Below are 20,620 nucleotides of genomic sequence, written 5' to 3'. Positions count from 1 at the left end.
CGTAAAGAGTTTCTTTAACATATGCCTTTGGAGAAGGTGGGGAAAGAAAGACTTTTCCACAGCATCTGAAAAATCCTGAGGTGCGACCATTCCAGTTGTCAGTTTAGCAATACTGATGTGGAGTAACAGCTTTCCCCAAGTCATGTGTTTATAACTGTGAGGAATTTTTATATTATTATGCTAATAAAATTGTTCAGTAGCCTGCATTTACACTGGGAAAAATGTGCCTGCTGGGGAATAATGTGATTCTTCTCTGTTTCAGTGTCAGCTGGTATTTTTTACTCTGAAAGCTGAAGACTATCATCTAAAAGCCCACAAACGGACTGACGCTGCTGCTTAGGGTTTCATTCTCTGCTTCCAGCTAACTTTAAAGTGGAATTTTTTAAACTCTTGCTAAACAATTTCTGATCGCTCTGTCAGAACTGGGGCTTCTGGCTTCTACCACAGTGGAAACAAAAGCAAATACAAATGCAGTCAATCTGACAATTAAGAATACAATGTGCAAACAATGTCCATCCTCATATATGTCACACATACTAAGGCTGAAAGGAGACGTTATATCTATTGAGCTTTTCTAAAACATGAGTCAGAGAATTTCATAAAGTGTTTTTCGTACTGAATGAAATGTTATTTTTATGCCACAGAATAGTTTCCTGGAAAGAAAGAAAAAATCCCAGCTTTAGTGTGAAAAGTTTAATCAATACACATCTTGTTAGATTTGGTCTGCTAGATGAAATATTTTCTTTAGAAATACCTTTTCTCAAATATTTACAAACAGATCAAGTCACAACCTCATCTTTGATAAACTAACTAGACTGTGCCTATTAAACTTCCCAGAGCAAAGGTGTCTTTTCTAAATCCTTCCCTATTTTTCTTAATTCTTTCTTAAAACTATAATGAATGCAATACACTCATAATCATTTAACTAGTGCTATACCCAAAGGAAAAAATGTGCCTATATTCTTTAATCAGTACTACCAGAATTATAGTCCAATAACTGCATTGGACTAATTAGCAAAAGCATCTCATTCATGTTCGATTCATTTTCTATTGTGATCCTTAAATGTTTTTTCAGATTTACTGATTTATTGAATATATATTTCTACTGTGCAAATGTGACCTTTTTTCTTCACTTTAAAGTCTAAAAAAAATCGTGCTGTTCAACTGTAATAACTTACAAAGCAACCAAGACAGGTCTCAACATTATTATTTATTATCAATAAATTTAATCAAGAAGGATTTTATGCTTTTCAAAAAGAATTGACAGAGATATTGAATGAAGAGTGGTAAAATCACATCCTCAAGAGAACAGCAAAAATAGGTACTGTGGATGGCGATTCCTACACATTTGCAGATCTAATAATTTGTAATTTTCAATCCACTAAAAGCTGGTTGCATTTCTCAGGCATGGTCCTGTTTTTAACCCAAGCATTCTATACTGCAAATGAAATAATTTACAGAATTCTACAGATATATCAATAGATATCTTTAACAACAAAACTTTTAATCTCAAGAAAAGCTATTGTCAAACATGTTTGACAAAACTATGTTCTGTATCCGCTGACTAATACAAGATATACTGTCTTCAATTCCTTATTGATCACATCCAGCGTTGGCCTTTCTGTATGCAATAGAGACTCACTCTTGCCATCCCATTTACTCTTTTTAAATATATCCACTGCATGACATCAAAAAAAAATTAAAATGTCTTGTTTTCAAAAAGCTAAATATATCGCAGTTTTCCAAGATTTGTTAAAGATGAAACATGAGGGAAATTTCTCAGCTTTAAAAACAATCTAGGTGTAATTTTCTGCTCTACCCCAAATATTTGAAAGTGTTTAATTTTAGCAGCTGCTCTTTTATGTCACCACAAGTGCTAGAATTTTTTTATTACTGTAAACTGTGAAAATAGTATGCAGCCTCCTCCCAGTCAAAACCCAGCAATTTTCTACTTCTGGCATTCTGGCATCCTTATTTACATCCTACCACTCCTAAACAACTGCCAGGTTTTTGCCATGATTTTTATTTGTTTATAACAAGTAACATCAGCTTTTGCTTTCCTATCTGTAACTCTCTGCTTTTCACTGCTGTATTCTTCCTGCAACTTAGGGAAGTGTACAGCAACAAATTGTTTGCGTATCAGACAGGAATTGTTGAAGAACTACAATATGTTGAAGAACTACTATATATACAGCATATACTACATAAGCATAAAACCACTGCATATGCAGAGTCTGTTAACTTATAGACATAATATATCAAAGAAAATGAAGAAACAGACCCATTTAATAATTCTTGACTTTTGTTCTTCCACTGAGCTTCAAAACTTCACCCCTAGATCCACAACAACCTGTCTCAGGTAGTTCTGTTACTCTTGTCACTGAGCATCTTGTGATTTTTCAATGCTGCTAGCAAGCAATACTGAAATAGCAGAATCAGTCCTGTACAGGTGCAGCATGGAAGTGAATTAAGTTGCTCAAGAACAAAAAGGAAGTCTGTGGCAGAACACCACCATAAGCTGAGCCTTTTCATGTCCTAGTTGTAAACAGGACACCCTCTCACCATATACAAAGTGAGCCAAAACAGGAGGCTGCAGTCCAGCAGTGCGACAGGTTGTGAGGGGGCAGCAGAAGAGAAGAACTGATCAAGGAAAGGTTTATTTCAGAGCTCCTGGGAAGCTTGATTTTTGGATAAAGCATTCACTTTACACATAAGTGTAGTTTTAATAAGAAGAATATCAATTTGTATTACTTGCAAGTAATTTTAGATGACTGAAGAACTGTGTTTTCTTTATGAGCAATTATCATCTCTCAAAAAGAAAAAATATTTCTAAGGTTGCCCTTTTCAAGTTCTTGCAATATTTCAGTTTGTCATTATCTCAGAGAAAAAAATACACAGCATTTGATACTTCAACATGTCTTTATGTCAACATTGCACCCAGAAGAATCTCCGCCTGAAACAAAAAAATCCACAAACCTTTGTCTTGTGCCCAGAACCCTACTGAGGGACAAATCCTACATGCCCACACTCAAATCAGTGAGATGTCTATCTGACAACTGCAAGTCTGAAGCCTGGTAAGGCAAATTACTCTTTAGCTGTGGGGCCTAGAACAAAAGACCTGTAAGCCAAAGAATTACCTACTCAAAACACACCCAACAGCACTATTCATTTCCTCTTAACAAATCTAAGTCAAATAAAGGCACTTGGTGTTCCTGACTCTTTTATAAGGCCAAAAAAGAAATGGAGTCACTGAAAAATAGTTCCACTGGGTACAAAACATTACTTATACTGTTTAGAAATCACACCATGAAAATCTCAAGTAAACAATACTTTTTCTTTTCCCAAAATATGCTCTCTAATATTGAAATTAAAACACCTACCACCATTTTCTTCTCCATTATTATTGTTTGTCTCAGCCATTTCAGTGCCATCTAACTCAGATTCACATCCTAAATCCAATGTTGCATCAGTAGGGCATGTTGATTCTTCTTTCTACAGTTAAAAAAGAAAAAGAAAACTAAAATCAACAAGAAAAAATCAATCATGATCCTGCTGCATCTCCGAAAATAGATTACTGCAATGTACTCTCATGCTTACATTTCAAAAAACAGAATAAAATAAAATATGCTTGTGAGTTACTTCAGAGAAAGACATAAAACCAGACCTTCATGAAACAACTTGCAAAGCAAAACCAAAAAAGCTATTTTGTGAAGTCATAACATACTCTTTTTTGAAAAAAGTCAAATAAAATGCAAGATCTTCCACTTTTTTTTTTTTTTTTAAGAGAAAGAGACTTGTTTGGCTGTTAAAAATCTTAGTTTTCCAGTTGAGTGTCCACAACACTGCAGCAAAACACAAATCCTTTAATGTTTCTTTTCTGCCTTTGCCTGTTTCCTGAATTCAAATAGCTGAAGCAACCTGGAGTTCACAAGCATGGGAGTGATTGTGAATACCTGGATTTGTGCCAAGAATATCTCCCGATTTAAAGAACAACAGCAGCATTTGTCTTAGTAAATCAGGAAAGGGAGCTTCTGAAAGCTATTAATTCAATCTCATACAGAATTTTTAGGTATCAGGAGCAGGCAAATTATGTAATTTTATATTTTTTAAACCCTTACATCGAGTAAGTCTGTCATAAATTCCCAAAGATCCTCCCCCCAGCCCAAAATTTTAATTGACTACGTTTACACTGCCAAACATATAATCTTACTTTCTTGTTTCTCACCTCTGCCTCACATTCCTCCACTCCTATTGGGAAGACCCTTTAAGTTTGATCATGTACAGTAAGATAAAAATTTGCACCCACAGAAATCATCATATACATACCAAAAAAGAAAAATAAGGAAAAGGAATAGAAATAGCATAAAGGCAAAATTTTATCACTATAATTATATTCCTTCTCAAAAGCAATGATGCAACCTGTAAATTAAAAGCTGATTTTTATTAGACTTGCAAATATTTTTTGCACTATTCCAAAATCAAACATTAATACAATTACTTAATGAGAAAGTGATCCTCTTGAGCTCACTGTTCATAAAACAAAGGCCTCTCTGTGAACAACTCTAAAAAAGCAGCATTTTAGCTAAGCTAAGCTACATGTTTTTTATACCACATGCCAAATTCAAGAACATGTATATACTTTCTAGGATAAAATATTCAATGTTTACTTTCATTATAAATCCTTTAAAAGACATCTGAAAACAGTTAGAAGGACTATCAGGTCATTTCCTCTCCAAAGAATCTAATCTGTTTACCTTTATATCTATTGAGACATTCATAAAATGGATTAATAGTGCTATGCACTTTCCATATACAAAATTTAAACTTACTTTGAGAGCGTAGAGTCCTGACTTCCCGGGGATTTTGAAGAATGTTCCATCACCTACACGAGTGTTAGTATGAAGCATTGCATTCAGGCAAGCTAATGGAGAGGTTCCACTGAAAAATAAAATAGTGCAGTCCAAGATTGAGTGCCTCTTGTAAAACTATTCCCTTGGTCTATTTTTTTTAAAACTCATGCTTGCCTGGCTTTTTTTTGCCCCCCCCCCCCTTTTTTTTTTAATTCTCTCAACCCTGAAAACATCTACATTACAATAACAGGCCAGTTTCAAACTTAATCATATGCATCTGTCCCCGAGGCTCGAGGCAAAAAGTCTGTGAATTATAATTACGCTTTTCTTCATACAGCAACCAGCTCCACATTCTGAGAACCAAAGTCCAAATATTTATGTGAAATTACTTCGTAAATAACACCATGAAGCCTCATTTTTAAAATGTTACAGACAATGTGGCTGCTGCACATGAATGATCAAAACAGTACCAAGTTCAAGGGCAGCTGCATCCCATAGGATGAAAGGCAACAAAAGAATAATAAAGAGCCCAGGAAGAACACATTTAAAATTAAAAGTGATATACAGTTAAGCCTTCTTCTGGCTTAACATGGTCAGCATGCATTACTATACATAAATACAAACACATTTGTATGTTCTATGAAGTACTATCTTTTCTAATTAGAGTTGTTTTAGAGATTAAGAGATTGACCTACTCAAGGTAGTAATTGTAATACCACTGTGGAAAGCATGTTAAGGGACTATTTAAAAAGAAACACAACCCGTTAAGAAAAAAAAGAGTGCTTGTACAGAGATGTCTTTGTAATATATGCATGCTTACATCACAAAAAGAAAGAAAATGTTTCTAGCCTAGTTACACTTACACTATTCTGAAAAGTTGATCTAAGAAATGGTAGGGAAGAAGGTAGTCATAAATTGGTTTATTTCTTTCTAATTTAAAAATTAAAGTAAAAGATTTATAGATGTACTATCACATCTTTGTCCCCATTTACTGACTAATGTACACGGTGTACTCAGGGACTGAATCTGAAACTGTGCTTCTTCCCTGGGGTCCCGAGCCTGCACGCACGCTTATCTTTAGCCACGTAAATATATTCCACTTGGTTAAGTGGAACAATGCCTGTGCATTAAATTAAGTGTGTTGCTAAGTATTTCAGGATTAATTATACACTCAACTATAAACCAGGAACAGGGCTTCAAAAGTCCATCAGAAACTACTGTTCTTTATTATGCAATATTATAACACAACATCCAATCTTTGTTGAAAATTACATGACTGATCCTTTTTTATAAATAAAACTGGACTGAAATTACAATTTTTCATACGGTCATGCTTTCTGTTGATTTCCATGGCTCTGTTACAACAGAATTAATCCTTACTGTATATGTATTAATTTAATGGCAAGATGGATAGTGTGGTAATTTCTCTTCCGGTAAAAAAATTAAACTACAAAGTGTCCTCAAGACAGCAAGTCCTGTCCAATACAAATTATTTACTATTGGTCACCTAACATATCACATTACTAAATCTAAAATCAAAAAGTACAGGTAAAAAATGCTGCTTGTTGATAAATACATCAGATATTTAACAGATATCTATTTTATAAGTACTCTAAATATAACCACACGATATGAAAATTCTGACAAGTTTTTGTTGTTTCTTTTTTCCTCGTGCAAATAAAATTAATTTCACATCTGGTTTTGATATAATACTATACCAGAATACAAAACTAAATACGGTAGAAACATAATGATACTGCTAGCAGTAGCACAGAAAACATTAAGAGATTTCACCAAGCTCAATGATTACTTAAAACAGTTTTGGAATAAGTAGGATACTTCTCTTTACACATTTCCCTTATTGTATTAATGTTTGACAAGCAAAGACACAAAGCATTTAATAGAACGGTTCTAGTTGCATAATTTCTTCCATATGTTAACACACATAGCGTGAAGCAATTCCGACTCTGAGAGTCTTGGATCTTTTTACTGAAACATTATCACAGATTAAGACTTTCTCTGCAAGACAGAAAGAACTTGCTGACTCTGCAAGTGGAAGACAAACTCAATATATCAACAAGAGACAAAACTGTGTGTGCATGTATGCAGGATTTGTATCCTCCTATTCCAATGTAGATATTCTGGACTCCACATTTATTTTTAGATATCATTAACCAATTAAAATGATACAAGATGAATGAACCCAAAATAGAGGATTTGGCAATATCTCATGACCACAACTGTGCTCACAGCAGATATCTTAATCTTCAAAGTCTAGCCAACTGGCAAGTGGACAATAGAAACTACTCTCTAACTTACAAAGAAATCCGTATCAGCTACTGAGCCAAGAAGTACTTCAGCTACTGTTATGCATGTTCATACAGATATCTGCAATTCCTAAATAATTTGGCAAGCAACCAAAAGGCCATATCCACCCCTCTTGAAAATTGGACTTGGGTATGTCTATAATGAGCACAAAAGAAATCACAGATACTTAACTTAAGTTGCAAACAAAATAATAATCTGGACACTGCTAGAAGCTAGAAGCTCAAACTGAAATTCCATGGTGTCCTTTATCGCTGCTATTTTGACCCATGTTAACCAATGACTTTCCTGTTCTTCTGTCAGCACAGGCATCCTTAAAACACAATATTAAAACTCCCAAACGGTACCCACAAGGGATGCTGGAAGCGTTTTCAATACATCCTATCACAACACATGGGACTGTGGTTAGAAAAGCCAGCAATCAAAAATCCCATGAAGCAGACTGATGTCTGAATCACAGAGCAGTTTCTGAGGGATCCATACTACTTATCGTATGCTTTCTAAATTCTCCTACAGCCTGAGGACATATTCGTTCTGCTCAGAGCTGCTGGCATGTATTAATACTGCAGTGAAGGACTGCCAAATACAAGGCTGAGGATCTTTGAATGTCAAAAAAGGCACAGTTTGACCTAAGTTCTCGAAACACTCCAAATCAGTGCAACTTTGATTCAGTTAAATCAAACTGGATACAATAACATTCCACTTTGTAACTTGATATCTGTAAATTTTTAGAGCTGTAACATATTTTAAACGAATATGCTGCAAGTTTTGTTGCCATAGTCTACATGCGAAGAATATGTTTACCATTTACAGCTTTCAGACGCAGAACTTTCATACTATTCATCTTTTGGGTGAGATTGCTTTAAACCACTGTGGTATTCTAAAAGTCATTCATACATGAGAGTCACCCTTAGTAGCAGTATGTCTTTAACATTGATCATTTTCTGCTTGTATATTTATTTTATATACATTTATACATACATATAAGCAGTATACCCACACCCGCACAATTCCAAAAAGATTTAAAAAAATGAGAAGTTACTTACTTTCTGTAAAGGTGATATGAAGTCACAACAACCAGCAACATATGAAAGAGAAAGAATTACTGATTAGCCTTCCAACATAAAAGTTGTTAATACAATCAAGCACTTCAACATTTCATAAATGGTCTTCCCCAGAATCACTATAAGTTGGTAGCAATCAATACATCCTTCTAAATATAATCACAAAATTCCTGTACATTATCAAAGCAAGCTTCTTGCCCCAGTTTCCCCAGTCAAAATCTCCAATATTTTGTGATTCTGGGCTCCCTCTACTGGTCATGCAGCCCACGTTACCTAAATCAAAATGCTGGACTACACAGTCTACACACAAAGCTCTGCAAAAACATGTAGGGGAAGTACAGATTTCAGTTACCTTCTCCCCTCTCACCCTCCCCAAAACCCTACAAAAATCTGTAAAAACACCAGTAGAAACACTATTTATTTTTTCTATTTTAAACTTCTCAAACACACAGTTTTGTCAGAAAAACACTGAAAACTACTATGGTTATACGTTTAATTCTAATGGTCTTTGCTAGACTGCTTGCCAAGACAAAAAAAAAAAAAATATCTTGGCAAAAAAAAAATGTTTTAAATATGGAAAATAAATTGACTAAAGCCAACCTGTCGAGGCAATATAGTGTAGCAGACAGTGAAAGTTTCCTGACACTGTGGAGACAAGGCACCTCGGGTCCTGCAGCAGGCAGCATTTCAGCCACAGCCCCCCTGCACGCGCTGCTGCCCCCTCCCAGAGCTTACAAGGGTTCCTGATATGTTCCCAAATCGAACGACAACTGCTGTAAGAGGAGCACTTAGCTATCGTAAACATGATCAGTATTTATTTGTTTGAAATCATCTGCTCGTTTTATACAGATCCATAAATACTCACAAGGGAGCAACAATTTTTACTCACTGCTGGAAACCAAGCAAAACCAAAAGGCTTCAGAACTAGTTTCTAGACCTGATATGAAGTCACACAGAATAAAATATGCATTAATGCATGTAAAGTTACACCAGTTTGGGAGGGTTCGCAAGCCCTCTGGAAGAAAGGGCCTAAAGTCAGAAATATGATGAACTGGAGACAGCCTTTAAAATAAACATGAACTTTAATCAAAGGAAATGGTAAGTGTTATACAATGGAATGTGAGATCAAATCCAGATAACGCATATTTTCATGGCAAGTCCAAAGGACTGACACCAGCGAGGTGAAATGGATCAGAAGATAATGGCACCAGCAACTGTATGTGTCAACTAGGCTGCCAGCCAACAGACATACAAGGTGAATATTCTCTTACCTGCAGCGTTAGTGTATACCTGTCAAATATGGGGCCTATTTAAAGAGAAATATAGGCAAAAAGTCTAAAGAAGAACAATAGTGATAACAGATAAAGAAAATAACATTTATGAGGGAACATTTGTGTGGTCCAGAAAACTGCAGGATAAAAGAAGGCATAACTGTAATTTTTCAGAAAAATGGAAAAAGCTGTTGGAAGTCAATGGAGATAAATGGTCTTCATGGCCACTGGGGGAAGAAAAAGAAAGATAGTCTAAAAGTGCGAATGTAGCTGTCGTTGTTTTAATCAACACCAGAACAGAGCAGGGAAGTTTATAAAATGATCTTCATCAGAAGATCAAATACACATCAGTTCTGGCTGATACTATATTGGGGCCAGTTCTGTTTAATATCTTTAGCATTGATCTGGATGAGGGGATTGAGTATGCCCTCAGTAAGTTTGCAGACAACGCCGAGTCGGGTGGGAGAGTTGATGTGCTTGAGGGTAGGAAGGTGCTACAGAGGGATCTGGACAGGCTGGATTAATGGGCCGAAGCCAATGGTAGGAGTTTAACAAGGCCCAGCGGCAGTGTCCTGCACTTGGGTCACAACAACCCCATGCAGCGCTACAGGTTTGGGGAAGAGTGGCTGGAAAGCTGCCTGGTGGAAAAGGACATGGGAGTGCTGGTTGACAGCCAGCTGAATATGAGCCAGCAGTGTGCCCAGGTGGCCAGAAAGACCAATTGCATCCTGGCTTGTATCAGGAATGGTGTGTTGAGCAGGACTAGGGAAGTGATTGTCCCCCTACACTCGGCACTGGTGAGGCCCCACCTTGAGTACAGTGTTCAGTTTTGGGCCCCTCACTGCAAGAAAGACATTGAGGTGCTGGAGTGTGTCCAGAGAATGGCAACGAAGCCGGTGACAAGTCTAGAGAACAAGTCTTATGAGGAGTGGCTGAGGGAACTGGGATTATTTAGCCTGGAGAGATGGAGGCTCAGTGCACACCTTTATCACTCTCTTCCTGAAAGGAGGTTGTAGTGAGGTGGGAGTCGGTCTCCTCTCCCAAGTAAAAAGCAATAGAACAAGAGGAGATGGCCTCAAGTTGCACCAGGTGAGGTTTAGATTGGATACTAGGAAAAATTTCTTCACCAAAAGAGTTGTCCAGCATTGGAACAGGGACAGCTTAGGGACATGGTTTAGTGGTGGACTTGGCAGTGCTAGGTTAATGGTTGGACTTGATGATCTTAAAGGTCTTTTCGAACGTAACCAATTCTATGATTCTATATATTGGAACCTGCCCCAGTGTTAGCATTTGTATTGAATGATCTTTTGAGCATGCGTCCAGCACTGTATCCCAGGATTCTTTCTCTCTTTAATAAATCAAAATTTTCTTTAAGCCTGAGGTTAACTATATACTCTAAGAATACTTTTTCCAACATATACAGCAGCCAGGAATGCTGGAGAATTGACTAGATGGCTAGATGTGCACGGCTTGCTTTTGTGTTTCATAGAGTAATGCATGCAGTACTGGATGCTCAGTGTGATGAAGCCAAAGAAGTTTTCCCTCAACCTTCAAGGAGCAGTGTGCCCATGGTCTCGCTATCACGTGCCAGCAAAATGTCTGAACTTGCCTTACAAGATTGCAGCCATGACCTAGCTTGGGAGTGACAGAAGAATACCAGGAACCTAAGCAGCAGTACCAAGACAAAAAGAGAGTAAAGAAGACAGGCAAACTGCCTCTGACCACTCCAGATCCACTATCCCCTGACAGCCGTGCTTGACTGAGCTGGCAGTGCTGGGCTTAGGCGAGATCTTACAGCCTGGGCTCAGGAGGAAGAACCAGGAGAGGTCCAGTGAACAGAAGACTGACAAAATACCCCAGACATTTTACTGTACTCAAATGGTACAGGCACAGCATCCTTCCCTTGGCACAGAGGGAAGTAGAGAGCACAGAGTAAATGGCTGAAAACAATGCTGACAAGAGCAAGATTTCCTGCCAACCATATACAAACTTTTCGGCAATAAAAGCTTCAAGTTAGTCTAAACAAATCAAGTCACACGATGATGAAGTCTCCACTGTCTCCCCTGGTTATTTGGTAGATCCCTTAACAGGAAGGCCGCAAGCAGTATAGCTGCTTTCTCATCCAATGTTAAATACAGCCTATGCGTTCCAGGTAAAATTTCATTCAGTTATCCTTCTTTCAATAGACCGCAAAATCATGAACTAAACACATTAATCCAAACTAAACCAATTTAAATTATCAAACAGAAAACCTTATTTGAACAATCAGTTTAAATCTTGCTTTTGTATTTTTTCCATTTATTTTCCAATTGCAAGGTTAATTTGTTCATTGCTTGAAATTATTAAAATACCCCAATCAGCAAATAAATAGAGCTTTAATGTAATATTACTTTTTGCTAATTGCGAGACTATAAATGCCTTCAACAGTTATCTAACTTAACTTACAAAAATTAACCTAAGTTGTATTTTCTGGGGTTAAACCAGCAATGACATCGTATTTACTAAACCATTACAAGTGTACTTATTTGTGTTAAGTCATCCTTGGAAAGAAACTGGAATTTGATTAAAAGATTGGCTTTTAAATGCTGAATGAAAATACATTAGATGTGTTGGATATAAAAGGAAAAAAGGGAGACTTTTCAAAATATTACATATCCAACCTAATTTATTAAACAATAAAAACATTATCTTTTAGTATGTGGGTAGTAGGCAGCTAGGGAACCATCTACTATTTTTATGTAAAAATTAGTGAAACTGTAGAGCTGGTAGATCTCAGCCTCCCACACAAAGTTTTTATTCATAAATTGGAACAAGAAAAAAGCATTTTACTTTTTAAACTTCCAATTGGCTTTTAAAGGGACTACTAATGAGAAATACAGAAAACACTTTTGATACTTACAATTGGCATGACTATCAAAACTACTTATGTTCTGAAGTCTCAATCACTTTAATATTAAAGTCATAAGCCTTAAACAGTAGTTTGTTGAAGTTTTATAGAAACTGAAGTGCATACAGGTGGAATACTATTTATACAGTTTGACTAAATTATACTTAAGTTTTATTCCTAATATAAGCTCTCCCAATTGGATCTTTAAATGTATTTCAAACGATAAAATAAATTTCTTGAAAGAGATATTTATTTTTTTTAAGTTTATTTTTAATCAGTTTTATCCATGTTGGCCAAAATTAACATCGGTTTTCTTCTCATTTGGGCAGCACCCTAAAGAAGACTTTTACATCTCTGGTTCTACTTAAGCTTCACATGTGGCACCTGAGTTGTAGCCTTCAAATATCACAAACACAGCTACTATTCTTGAGCAGAGCAAGTAAGCCAGAAAGCTCACAGCTTTCTGAAAGAAAGCTCACAGACTCGTACAGCTGATTTGACCGTAATCTCACAGACTGCAAACAAATCCCAGAAGATGACAGGGAAAAAGACCCATTATATATACTACTGGCATCGCTTCATACTCAACCCTCATATAGATTTCTTGGTTTTCTAAACCAGATGTAGATGGAGGCAAGAATATTATTAGTATGATGGAAAAAACAAGGACCAGTACAGACATGCTGAAACATAACACATCTGTCATAGATACCTTGCATCTGTCTCACAAACTAGCAGAACTTACCTATCAGCTTTCACTGAAGTTAACCAAAGTAGTGAGTCCCAAATATCTAAAGTGATTAACTTGAACCTTGCCCTTTGTAGCTTGTGAGTTACAAGCAGCTGGAAACACAGTTGACTGAAGTGTCAGATACATCACCAAGAAACTGCATCTTTTCATTTTCCTTCAAATGTGAAATAACCTGGAGCAATACTGGAGAGAAATTCAACATGGATACTAAATTCAAGCCAGGTATCATGAAAGGGTATTTTTTGCATTCTTTAGCAGGAAATCTTATTTACAAACTCACCGAGAGTGGTTTTACATTTTGAATTCACCAAACCTGGAATTGGGGAAGGAGTCGGAACTGAAGCTGCTTTCACAGAACTAACAGGTGTCCTCTACCTATTATCAGACTGTCTGAAGCATAAAGCAACACTGTCTCTCCTCGGAGGAGTGGCAAGCAGCCACCCAGAGAGACACAAGAAGATTATTTAAGTCTTCTGTGAAAGAATATACATGATAAGCAAATACTGAAGATTATGCCACTACCCTTAAGACCTATTTCTACCATTTCTAGGATCTTCCTACATGAACCAACCTCCCTCTGGGCCTTTTGTACATCTACATACAGCCATTGTGCTCAGTGATAACGCAACATTGGCACACACGACAAAGCACAAACGTACTAAACCACTAGCTGTATGCTGTCATGTAAAAACCAAGGTGGATAAGTGAACAAAACTGCTAGTGACAGCGACATAACAAAAAGACGGGATGCTGTCAAGAAAGGGTTGGGTTTTCTCTTTGTTTAAGAGTTTGCTAGCCTGGTTGCATTCACCCACAGTCAGTCACATGTGACCACACAATCTAAAATGATACCTAGCTTTCTTAGTAAAGCAAAGCTCACATGCATGACTACCCATAATCATTTATTCTAATTCTCTCGCAGTAGCTGAGTTTGGCTCACTTTTGCAAACAATGGCATAGACTTAGGTTTTTCCACCTCTTAGCTGTATTGCAGCATTATGGTATATCCGATCTTTCTTTTTGTCCTGAGAGGTAAAGACTACTGAACACATATCAGATCTGCCCTCTGCTCTGTACAGTGGCCTTTGATAGATGTTTCAATCAAGTTCACCATTTCCACCCTTACCTTTAGAACACTCTGTGGTCTGAGGCCAGGGTATATGAAGTTCTGGTACCCTACAACACTGATAATGAATCTTTTTGATATCTAGAGCAAAACGTATTGTATCTCCTGGTGCTGGCAGCCTGGGAAAACTTTTGATGGTGTCAAACCTGGTGACAATAGCCACAGTAATGTTCCAGGGGAAAAAAAAAAAAAAAAAAAAAAAAAAAAGGAGTTAATCTGTGGTGAAAAAAGACTTTCATTATGACTTGTCTAAAACAATAAAAATTAAAAACCCCGTGAACAAAAGTTCATCACAGATCTCAGTACTCCTGAGACAAGGCTTTTTCTTTTCTTTTTTTAACCATTTTCTCTCTCAATAGAGCCTTTACATACAAAAGTTCCAGAACTTTTGTAAAATTTAATGGTGTTCCTGAATAGAATTTTACAGAGTTATTGACATGGATTTTCCCTGGAAAATATTTTTTCTTCAAAAACATTTTTTTGAAGGAAAAATTTCAGACGGAGATACAAACTTACACCAGGTTTATAATGTATTTGAAAACAAGATGCTAGCAGTATAGCGGGTAAATTTGAGTAGAAAACATAAAAAGCACAAAAACATATCATACTAATGCCTGCAAACAGAAATATACAAACATGCTTTCCTGAAATTTAAATATCCCTACCCATTATTTTTGCTGATTACCCTTGCCCTTTGTCAGCCATGCCTCTGAGTAGGTCTCCCTGAATATCTTTAATGTTCTGAAACGCATGCTTGAAACACCATGACACCTCTTTAAATGATATTCACATATGGCAACAAGCATTCCTTGACCAGAAAGGAAATGAGAATACAAGTTTTATAGAGAATGTTTACACTTTTCTGTGTTCCATAACACCTGGGAAAACCTCAGGTTTTTCTTCTTTGTGAAGAAAAATCTCAAAGAAAGGATATATAGTAAATGCATCACTGTACTTTGAATCTTTCTCATTTCATTAGATGTTGTACAAATAACACAAGAAAAAAACAATGCTAACAACAACAACAACAAAAAAAGACATTTTGGATGTTTTTTTTGAAAGACAGGCAAAGATTAAAAGAGTACCTTTTGAAACAATCCTAAAAGAAAAACGTTTCAGAAAGAAAATTATCCTAAAAGAACAAGAAATCAGCATGCATCAGAGATGGTCACGACAGCTAAGGTGTCCTCTGGACTGAGAACACCCTCCTCATTCAACATCACTTGAAAGAAACTATTTGATTTCTTTGTGTAACAAATTCTATACTGGTCAAACAATACAGGTCTCTCTGACAGCTACTTCCTATTCAAGAATATACTTTTTTTCCTTTCTCTTCTACTAAAATATTACCTTCTAATAGTTTTAACTGATTTCATTAAAAAGCAGTGGTACATTATTCATTTTCTACTCTAATACCATGATCACCATGAAGGACAAAGTTATAAAGAAAGGAAAAAAATGAATTCCTGCCACATGAAAGGAACTATGTAGTAGAGGTTAAAAAATGGCTTTCTTAAAGAAACCATGGTCTTGATATATATGATGTCTTATTTTAGTATCAGATTTCACAAGCCCTCGTGGGTTTTAAATACATATGTTTAGAAAAATGAAGTAATGACTGTGCTACAATCAAAAATGTACTAAACCAAAGGAAAACATTGCCACAAAATGTGCAATGTATAAAATGGAAAAACAACCCACCCCACCCTTCCAAATATTCTTGGCTTCAAATTGGGTAAAGCTTACTCTTAAAAAAAAAATTAAGGTTGAAAATAAAATTACTACGCTGAACAAGACATAGTCAGTAATCACTGAACGCCTTTTGGCCTGTAAAATTTAATCATCCTACACAAGGGACCTCTACGAAGTTATCCCAAGTTCTCTTGTTTAATTTGGCTTTTTAACTGGCCAGTCTCCACTACTTTCTCTGTAGTGCTTTAAGAATATCTTGTGTGCGTTATTGAGATATAACTGGTTAGTCAAATGCAAAATAAAAAATATCCCCCCCCCCAAGAAAACCAACAAAAACCAATGTTACAGCTATTTTTAAGAACATTCAGCTCCACCAAGGCTCACACGCTCGTATAATTGTAGTCTAATTTACATTGGAATGAACTTCCAGAAGTCATCTAGTCCAAGCTCCTGATCAAAGCAGGACCACTTGGATCTGGGGCTTGTCCAGTCAAGTTTTGTGCAATCTCCAAGTATGGAGACTTCATGTCCTCTCTGGACAACCTCCTCCTGTGTTTAACTGCTCTCACTGGGAAAATATTTTTCCTAGTATCAAATCAGAATTTTCCGTGTTCCAATTTGTATCTGTTGCCTCTCATTCTTTGCTTCTCATGCTGTCACTGTGCAACCTCCAAGAAAAGCCTGGCTCTGTTTTCTCTCCACCCTCCCATTAGTGAGCTGTGGACTGCCATGGGATTCCCCTGAGCCTTCTCTTCTCCTGTGTGAACCGGCCCAGCTCTCTCAGCCTTTCCTCATACATCTTATGCCTCCAGCTATCTTGGTGAACCTCCACTTCACTCTGGTATATCAATCTCTTTCCTGTACTAGGGGGCCCAAAACTGGACATGGTACTCTACAAATGGTCTCATAAGTGCTGAACAGAGGGGAAGGATCAGTTCACTTGCCCTGCTGGCCACACTCCTGCTAACACAGCCCAATATGAGCTTGGCCTTCTTTGCTACAAGGGCACATTGCTGGACTAACACCTGGCTTGTTAACCATCAGGACTCACAAGTCATCTTCTGCAAAGCTGATTTCTAGCCAGTTAGCCCCCAACCTGTACTGCATGGGTTACTATGTCCCAGATGAAGGAGCTTGCTCTTGCCTTTGTTGAATTTCATGAGGCTCCTGCTAGCGCAATTCTCTGCTGTCTTGATCCCTCTGAACAGCAGCCCAGTCTTCCAGTGTACCAACAACTCCCTCCATTTGCTCCCACTCCCTCCAAACTTGCTGAATGTGCATTCTCTCACATTGCCCAGGTGTTTAATAGCACTATTCAACAATAACAGCCTCAGTATCAATGCCTGAGCAACACCACTTAGTAACTGGTCACCAACTGGAGCTCGCACCTTTGACCAAAATGCTTTGCATCCTGCAGTCTGGGCAAATTTCCATCCACCTTATTGTCCACTTACTGAGTTCCTATCTCACCAATTTGACTGTGAAGATACTATGGGAGATGATGCCAAAGGTCTTGCTAAAGTCAATGTACACTACGTCCACTGCTCTCCTGTTATGAACTGAACCAGCCATTTGATCACAGATGGTGAAGAGGCTGGTCAGGTATGATTTGCCTTTGCTCATTCATATTGGCTTTCTCCCACACTTACTTGACTTTCTGTGCATTGTAATGTGCCATTCTCATTCACCAAGGAAGATAAAACAGCTTTTCTGGGCCCTTTTCTCCATAGTCTGATGATCAATCATAGCCAAGGTGGTCAGCAACCTTCACACCTTCGATGAGTTCTTCCTTGTTCATGTGTAACAAGTCCATGACAGCATGTCCCCTAGCTGGGTCATCAATCACCTGCATAAAATAATTGACTTTCAGGAATGTCCTGGCTTGCTTGCATCCTCCATGACTACTATGGCCTGCAATAATTGCAAGGCCCCAGCATTTACTTAAAGGCCTCATCTACTTCTTCTTGTCTAGATGTCTGCAGCAGATGCCTACCACAACATTACTCGTGTTGTTCTGCCCTCTGATCTCTCTCTTAAGTGGTCGACAGGCTCAGTACCCCTTCCAAGGCAAAGCACTGTGCACTCCTGCCTCTACTTTGCATACAATGCCCCTCTTTACCAGCCTGTGGCCATCCATCTATCCATGGCAGCACTCCATTGTGTGAACTATCCCACCATGTTTTTGTAACCCCAAGGAGCTCTGCAAGTGTGCACAGACTTGCAAGTCCTCCTGCTTGTTTCCCATGCTCTGTGCATTTTTGTACAGACACTTGAAAGAGACACCCCAGTCATACTGCCTGCGTAAAGAAAGTACAAGGTTAACCCAATCACATTGTTCCCCAGACACTTCCTCAACGTTACCCATGCCTTCACTTCTCTTCAAATTGCAGCAACCCTCCCCTTAAGTAGCTTCATCAAAGCACTCCAGAAAAGGTTACTGAGACTGTCAGCAAAAATGCCCTTGCCACACTCCATCTCATGCATCCTGTCCCTGTTCCGCAGTCCGTGTTTCTCAAAGAGGGTACCGTGGCTCTGTCTGCGACATCAGCCATGAAGCTACACATTGACTTGTGGGATGTGCCCTCTGCCACCTGAGGATTTCCACTTCACTGGCAGGATTGAGGAGAACACCACCTGGGCATTTGTGCCCTTTACCCTTGCCCCCAGGGCTCTGCAGTAATTTTTTATATATTAGGGCTCACTGCAGCAGTATCATTGTGGCCACATGGATGAATAGCAAGTGGTGAAGTCTGAGGGCTGGACAAGCCCCAGATATGTCCATCTGCAATATCTGTGATTCAGGTACCCAACAAAAAGTAAATCTCCAGCTACAGCAAGTACACCAGTCTGGCAGATGGGTGCCTCTGTCTATCAGGATATGGTCTCAAATGACTGTCATCCTCTTTTTCTTCTTCGTGTACACATTTGGTTGAGCCTCAGCTGGCTCTGGTGTTTCCCCTGACAATCTTGCTCACCAACTTCCAGGGCACTACACCTATCCTTCTCTTCAGGCAGAGAATCTTCCTCCTATTGCCAGAAGTCATAAATTTCCAACATGTCAATCTTAGGGGTCTCTATCCATAGCTCATTTGAATATAATATCTATCTGCCTCTACTTCACATCGCAGAGGTTCTTGCCCCTGCAAAGATCCTGTTGACCTCCTGTTTGCCTCTCTCATGCTGCACAGTCTACTCATCTCCTCCCAGAGCTCTTTCACTTGACAAATAAGCACCTTGACTGGAGTGCACTTCCCAAGGGTAAGGCCACAGCCATCCCTAGTGCAAGTCCTAGACCCAGGACTGCAGCTCAAGACCTGGAGTCCTCTCTGGTGTGCCAGGAACAGTTGTTGGTTACCATGTCCTGCAGCACATCAGAACCATCACTGCACAGTCCTAAGCAGTCCCACATTATCCTGAGCTAATTTTCTGTACTCCGTTGTGCCACTCGGTACTAACTGCTGTGAAAACTGCTAGGTCTCTTAGTTTCCTCTGTTTCCTGGGCTCTAGGAGCTGCACTGTTGCCTACCAGTTATACAGCTGCTCCTCAAGCATTCATAAACAGGTGCTTAACACTGCTTGATCAACAGTCAGCTGAAGACAAAACACACAGGTAGTCCACAACCAGCAAGCAGCCAACAAAAGCTGTCTGTAAGAGCTTCTGTAAGAAGCAAATGCCTCCATAGGCTGGCCCTGACCTGCAGCAGCAAGTCACCAAAGTTTCCTGAAGCAGGAGCTCCCAGAAGATTTTCCTGAAGCTTCGTGAAGAAGAAGCCTGGAAACCACTGCAACTTCTAGGTCTCTGATTAGCTGTCTCTGCTGGTGATCAGAAACACAGTGACAAAATGTACTGCAGAAGAACAACAGGACTTCTGAGCTCCTGCACCACTCGCAGAGGAAGCCAATGCAGCATCTGATGGTGGCTTCATGAACTCTGTTGCACAGTGAAAAAGGAAAAAGAAGGCAGAACAAACTGTTGCCAGAAAACCACTGTGGGCCCTGTCTAGTTCAGAAGGCTAAGTAGGACTCCTACTTTATCATGCTATACCAGGAACATAATCACGATGCAGTCACAGCATCCAGCCACACTTCTCCCCTGATTGATTAAAAGAATCTCCAGCCTTTCTTATCATCCAGAGCGGGGGCTTTTGTTACAGCAGCTGTGCCAGTGACAAGACACCCCCCTGCAGTTATGCCAGTGATAGTGCATCTGTGTACCTGTATGTAAGGCAATGGAGCAGTTTCTGCTTTCACCAACGTGCTTTGCACCAAGATTAATACCGGCCTTATCTCATTTTCAGCCAGCTCTGCCACTCAACGCAGCAACCTAACATCTCTCTAAGGTAGACCACATGTTCCCACCTCCATACCATCTTCCACCCTGCCCTGCACCCTTTCTTTTTTCTCCTTTAAAGCTTGGTTATTTTCCTGAACAGCCATTTGAATGCTTGTGCCAGCACCCAGGGAGGGGGGCAGCCCAGAACAAGAAAAGCAGCTCAGAGAGAGTGGGATTATTCTTTCTGCCGCAATACTAGTTTACAGTAACTGGAGAAGGATGGCCTCAAACTGACACAACTGGTTCCCATTTCAGACTCCTCAGAGTCTGTATTTCACCCTTTGTCAGTAATGCAACGTGTTCCTTCCAGCCGCTCCCGAA

General features: G+C 38.7%; 1 protein-coding gene across 1 annotated transcript in view; it reads right to left on the bottom strand.

The window, feature by feature from the left end:
- Window positions 1-20,620, bottom strand: part of ASXL3 (ASXL transcriptional regulator 3) — a gene marked incomplete at both ends in the record, with an annotated part of 133,353 nt that overhangs the window by 66,408 nt on the left and 46,325 nt on the right. The window contains 2 exons of the mRNA XM_082479292.1: window positions 3,381-3,492; window positions 4,830-4,938. Coding sequence (XP_082335418.1) covers window positions 3,381-3,492; window positions 4,830-4,938 — 221 coding nt within the window. The remainder of the gene's footprint in view (window positions 1-3,380; window positions 3,493-4,829; window positions 4,939-20,620) is intronic.

Source organism: Vanellus vanellus, assembly GCF_965231255.1.
Source record: "Vanellus vanellus genome assembly, chromosome: 2".
Lineage (NCBI taxonomy): Eukaryota > Metazoa > Chordata > Aves > Charadriiformes > Charadriidae > Vanellus > Vanellus vanellus.
This window is presented reverse-complemented; position numbering and strand designations above follow the sequence as displayed.